This window comes from Rhagoletis pomonella, unplaced genomic scaffold (genome assembly GCF_013731165.1).
Source record: "Rhagoletis pomonella isolate Grant_MI unplaced genomic scaffold, Rhpom_1.0 Rhpom_scaffold_00006, whole genome shotgun sequence".
Taxonomy (NCBI): domain Eukaryota; kingdom Metazoa; phylum Arthropoda; class Insecta; order Diptera; family Tephritidae; genus Rhagoletis; species Rhagoletis pomonella.
Window position 1 is genome coordinate 53195020 of NW_023458560.1, and position 6467 is coordinate 53201486.

Sequence of the window (6467 nt, forward strand, 5' to 3'; positions counted from 1 at the left end):
TTGGCACCTTAATTATACAAATTAAATATGCAAAAGTTTGCCACTCACCGATATTGGTTAATTTCTTCTTTTTTTTGTATTGTATAAGATTGCGGACGTTAGGGTGTTCACTTTTTTGTGCATAAATTTTTTTATAGCGCAGCTAGAGGGCTTGATATGAGTGATGTATTATGCCATGGAATCGGAAAAAAACTTTGAAGTTCTTTCAATTACCTGTTAAAGCTTTTATCATTAAAATTTTAACCAGTGACCGTAACGGTTATGCTCTTTATAATAAAAATCATAAATTAATCGTTTAATTTGGATTTATATTTGTCCGATCAAATTTATGATATTTAGTTTTTTGGTTAAGGATAATCATTATTTTTGATTTTCATATTTTGGGCCATAAACTAACCGTTATCTAAAAATTTACTATAGCAAAAAATGATCGAAACTATAAAAATCAAGACATAACGATCTAGGTATTTAGCGAGTACTTTGGGCCCCTGTTTTTAACACGTCGAACAATATTTTATTTCAATAATTCAATTCACTCACCATTGTAGGCTCCCTTATTTCTATTTTGCTTTTTTCGTGCTGTAAATAAAAAAAATTAAATGTATTGTTATACTATGTCTCCATTGTGAGATTTAATGAAGATTTAGCCCTCTGACGAGATTTGACGTTAAATCTTTTGAGATTTATCATATAAAATTAAATCTCGAAAGGTAGTAGATTTAACTTAAACCTTCGTCAAATCTTCAATAATATTGATCAATAACTACAATTTGTTGGATGTGGCAACCACAAATTCACATGCCATAAGTCAAATGACATTTGTGTTTTCAATATACAGTTGAGGACATTGAAATCTAGCCTATCATAAAAACATGAATTCTCGTATGTTTAGGTAATTTTATATTTTTGTTAGTTTGGGAGGAAAATTAGTAATACATATTTACATAACTTTGGTTGTAATAAATTAAGAAAATGTTATTTTTAAAACTAAAAATTTAGAAGAAATGTCTTATAGTAATATCATGCAGAGTCTTCTCCGCTTTCTATAAGTTATTTACGCGCTGCGACAAAAAATTTATAAATTTCGGTAATGGTTCTGCTTCGATAACATTGCACCGAACATCCTCTAGAACTCAGTTCGTATTCATGATATGCCAAAGGCCCACGATTGGGTTTTCGGTTCCCTCCTATGAATAAGAGAGTTCTACAAAAATTTTTCTTTCCGCAAATGTTTTTTACCGTTTTGATTTTTCTTAAATTCGGGAAAATGATTCGGAATATGGTACCATTCTTTACACTTTCCAAACTATATATTATACATACATATTTACCACGAATAAGAAGCCAATAATATTCAGAATTCATATAATGAAATTCCGCTTGGTACCTTCCTTTTATCTGTCTGTATATCAATGTCCGCAACTGTATTTGTAAAATCATACATAAGCAAACGTCAAATATTTAAAAATGTGAACGCCAAACATATCTCGTAATGGTAATGGAAACGGTTGTGATTTAGCAACTGGATTTATTAAATCTTAATGGATAAATCTCTCAATGGAGACATAGTATTAATCCATGGTACAATAAAAACAGGTAGAAGCCAAATTGACATCAAACCTACAAAAGTCAAAGTTTTCGGGAGAGTAAAAATAAAAATGAGCGTGTGTAAGGAAAAATAAAAAAATTACATTTCGCTGGTTGACGTTTTTAAGTAAATTTGAAGTTTTGTATTTATTTATTTATTTTCTTTAGTTAAAATTTGTTAATTTATATGTTCTTTTCTATTTTTTTATACATTGAAAGTTTATATTTATAGTACCTGTTTTAATTTTGTATAATATACAAATGTATGTATAAAGCGATATATGTACTAGGCATAACGTTGGACAATCAATAAAACAACGGAACACAAATAATGATTGCGACATTCCCTGTAATGCATTTTCAATAAGTTTGGCTTTCTCCAACTCTGTCTTGAGTGCTGAGTTTTCACCCTCCAGATTTTCAATTCTTGACTTCAGCAACAGAATTTCGAGTTTGTAGCTGGATTGTTCTAAGTCTCCACTAAACGCCTTAAATTAAAAATATTTCTATAAATATTCGCGTTTTAACAATGCTTACTCAGTTTGTGAAGCGCGATCATTTATTAAGCTTTCACAACTTGATTTATGAGTTGCAGTGTTGTTGGAAGGACTTTCCGGCATAAGGGTCATAGGAAGAGCACTTGGCATCAAACGTGCCTTTCCTGTACCTCCTGGTGCATTTATGAAATCTCCTTACGCCGAGGGCATTGAGGCACGTTAAAAAAATTAGTGATGTCTGCATTATATTTAACACCACATAAAAAACAACGCTTCAGGTGCTGCATTTTTAACACATACACTAAGTATAAACCGCACAACACTACAAAAATGCAAATTTAATTAAAATTTGTTTTTAACGAACATTCAAAAAAAAACAAACGACATGACATTTTAAGCGTAACGAAATATAGGAAATAAAATAAAATCAAGTTGAAGTTTAAAGGTTTGGTTCTCATGAGAGCAACGTCATTTTGGCTTCTACCTGTATTTATGTGCCTTGGTATTAATCAGAATATGTGAAAAATTGAAACTTAAAATATATGTACATTAGACTGAATCACTCCCCATACAAAAAAAATATCGGTACTCTTTTTCCATTGGAATTATAAAATCTATTATATTCTATGACGTCCACCAAAATATTTCCAAAAAATATTAAGATTTAAGTGAGCTGGACCGATTTGAAAATACCTCCAAAGATGGAGTTTTTTATGAATAAAAATAGTTTCTTGAAGATTTTTTTTTTTAAATCCCCTCAAATAACAAAACGCCTTAAGCTTAAAAAATTGCGTAAAAATATTTTTAAAAAATTTAAACAAATTTTGAACGGAATCGTAATAATAAGATTTTTGATGCGGTTTTTAACTTTTTTCAAAGATTGGTATAAGAAAAACTTGAATAACTGACCCTAACCTCTCCCGATTTAGACTTGTGAGATATCATTGGAAAGGTATTTTCTCACCCTTTTTATTTCTTTGCTCATTCAAAGGATGAAAGAGAAAGGTAGGATGAACGAATATCATTCACAGTTGAATTAAGATGTGTTGGTGTTGAAAAAAAAAAAAATATTGGGACCCGAATGCCTGTTTGTGCACATATATAAAAATAGTGGGAAAATACCTTTCTACCAAGATCCCATAAGTCTAAATCAGAATAGTTTTGGCCCAGTTATTTAAGTTTTTCGTAAATCAATCTTTGAAAAAAGTAAAAAAAAACAGCATCAAAAATATCATTATTACGATTCTGTTGAAAATATTTTTAAATATTTTTATGCAGAATTTTTAAGCCTAATTTGTTTTGTCATCTGAGGGGACTTTTTCAAAAAGTTCTTTAAGAAACTATTTTTATTCATAAAAAACTGCATTTTTGGAGGTATTTTCAAATCGGTCCAGCTCGCTTAAATCTTAATATTTTTCCGAAATATTTTGGTGGACATCTTAAAATATAATAAATTTTGTAATCCCGGCGGAAAAATCGCAACTTTTTTTGGTAATGCAGTCTAATGTACATACATGTTTATTTGAAACTATACTATAATTAACAAAGTCACTCCAAGAAAAGTGTAAGAAATTTGTTTATGCCAGTTTTTCCTTAATTATCCGCTTTGACACCAGATCTCCAATTCGAATAAGCTAAAATCTTAATATTCAGGAACCCAATCCATCCTTCGACATCCTTAAAAAAAGAGTCTCAAAACAAAGCAAACTTATTTCAAAATAAACAAGATACACAGTCCTCCATGGATCAAATATTACCTCGCTGCGAGTATTTTTCATCACGGAAGTAATTAAAAGCTCAGTTAGTCTAGACTTAACTTAGCCGAACTTACAGTAAGAAATGGCACAACAATTGGTCTGGCGATTAGTTTCAAAACCCGAAATCCAAAGATGCTTGCGGTCACGCATAGATCAGCAGGTGCCTCTTATCAATAAACTTGAGTTAGATGGGAAAAGAAGTCGAAACATAGACTATTCGTGGAGGTTCGGCTAGTAGCGTTACAGCGTCTTCTAGGCAAGGATATATCCGCAGGAGGAGGCAGCCAGTCTACTATAAAGTATAACGATACCAGCAGAAGCTGTTTTTCCATGATCCCCGCCTTTGTGCTCGTTTCGTTGCACAATCAAGCGTTGTAGAAAGTCTTTTGTCGAAATACTTAGTATGGCTGGAGGTAGGAATGATATTTTCCGCTCTTTAGGTACCGCCGCTGAGGCGTTGACAGCCCTGAGCTACTAGTACGGTGGCAGAATATGGTCAAATGTACGCATGACTGGAATTTAAGTGTGCTCTACCCAATCCCCAAGAAAGGCCACCCTGCCATAGGCGCTATCTACCGCGGGATCAGCCTTCTAAGCATAATAGAGAAGGACTTCTTCCAGAAGTTTTCTACACAGGGCTCCTACCTTTCATGCGATTTCTTTAACCTAATGTCGGAAAAGATAATAAGAGCTGCAGAACTGAACCGCGCGGGAAATTTTTTTTACAAGAGTGTGCAATTGCTGACGTATGCCTATGACCTCACCACCACTGGTAACAAAAACCGCGAAGTCTGTTCTACCTTCTCGGGATTGGATAAGGAAGCAAAGCGAATGGGTGTGGTGGTAAACGAGGACAAGATGAAGTATCTCTTGTCATCAAACAAACAGTCAGCACATCCGCGTCTTGGCACCCACGTCACTGTTGACAGTTATAATTTCAAGAAAGTAAGGAATTTAATTTACTTGGGAACCAGCATTAACACCGACAATAATGTCAACATCGAGATCCAACGCAGAATCACTCTTGCCAAAAAGTGCTACTTTGGACTGAGTAATTTGGCAATTCAGGAGTAAAGTCCTCTCGAGACGTACGAAAACCACACTATATAAGTCACTCATCATGCCCGTGCTGGTATATGGGGTAAAATATCGACAACGCCAACATCCGATGGCACGACTTTTGAAGTATTCGAGAGAAAGATTTTTCGGAAGATTTACGAGCCTTTACGCGTTGACGACGGCGAGTACCGCAGACGATGGAACGATGGGCGTAGTGAAGCCAATTAAAATGCAGTGGCTCCGCTGGCTTGGCCATGTCGTTCGAATAGACAACAACGCTCCAGGTCTGAATGTATTCAACTCGGAGCCCGCTGGTGGTAACAGCACCTGCTTAATCGCCTTAAAGTATGCTAAGTAGTTTTGTGTGAAGCACCATTAAATTTATCTACATGCAAACATACATAAATACATACATTTGTAGCACCTAAACGCCAGCGGCACACATCAATTAAGAAAAAGAAACCGCATAAAAATAATGAACATCAAAATTATAGCAAATAGTAGCAGACCCGGCGAACTTCGTCCCGCCCAAAATTATTATATATTTTATTAAAACTTTTTGGTGGAACATTTTCACCAACAATTCACGTGTACGATTTTCATTGGCACATTCGTCTGCTAAGATTATAGCTTGGTGGTCATTTGCTTTAAATAACCTAAGGAAAGTGTTATATCCGTGAAGAAGTTCTTGAAATTCTCTATTTGTGCGGCATTTCAGAGCACGGTTATTAGCAAAGCGAAATAAATTTTTTCTTCTTCACTCCCTGGCGCCAACAATGCCCTGGTTCTATAATGAATGTCCTAGAAGCTTTACAGTATAGTTGGTGGCAATTTCAAAATGGGCGCGGACCATTGTTCTACAGAAATGCAATGTACATCCACTTATTTCAGACGAAATACCTTAAAAGTTTGAACGCATAATAATATTGGAAATTGGGCCAATCGCAACGCAGGAGCGTTCGATATACTCAATGGTGCAGCAGGTCGATTTAATCTGACCTTCACGGCCCCTTTTCTCACTTGGCTATTTTTAGTAATAACTCGACTTCAGCACCACTTGGCAGCACGTTTTTGCAATAGTATTGCATACATATTTAAAACATTAGCCAAATCGGATCATAAATAAGATTTTTAGTAATAACTCAACTACAGCGCGAACTTTCGGATTAAATTGGGAAACTAAACCATCCAGAGACCCACTCAAACGCACACAAAAAGTTTCGTTAAAATCCGTACAACCATTTAGGAGGATTTCACTCACAAACACACCCACAGAAGAAATATAAATACATTCAAAGATAGCTAAAGGTCGGTAAGTTTGTAGGCGTCACACCCCCTTTTCAAATAGCCCAAATTTTCTCCATGAGTATGGGCTTGATTTCAACTACATACATATCTCCATGCGAAGTTCCAGTACTGTACCATGAATACTTTCAGAGCTATATAGTATAAAAATTTGATTTAAATGGGAGGTGCCATGCCCCCCTTTCCAACAGCTGCCCTGTTTCTTCATGAGTAAGCGATTGATTTCGTATATCTCCATACCAAGTTCCAGAACTCTACCATG

At 34.8% G+C, this 6467-nt stretch overlaps 1 protein-coding gene across 2 annotated transcripts in view; it reads right to left on the reverse strand.

Moving 5' to 3' along the window:
• LOC118740943 (UDP-glucosyltransferase 2-like) overlaps nt 1–6467 on the reverse strand; it is a 515118-nt gene that overhangs the window by 313664 nt on the left and 194987 nt on the right. The window contains exon 1 of one of the 2 annotated variants that reach the window (XM_036472707.1): nt 541–573. The exons of the other annotated variant lie outside the window; for it this stretch is intronic. Coding sequence (XP_036328600.1) covers nt 541–543 — 3 coding nt within the window. The 5' untranslated portion in view covers nt 544–573. Of the gene's footprint in view, nt 1–540; nt 574–6467 lie in introns of those variants that run through there. 2 annotated transcript variants of the gene reach the window in all.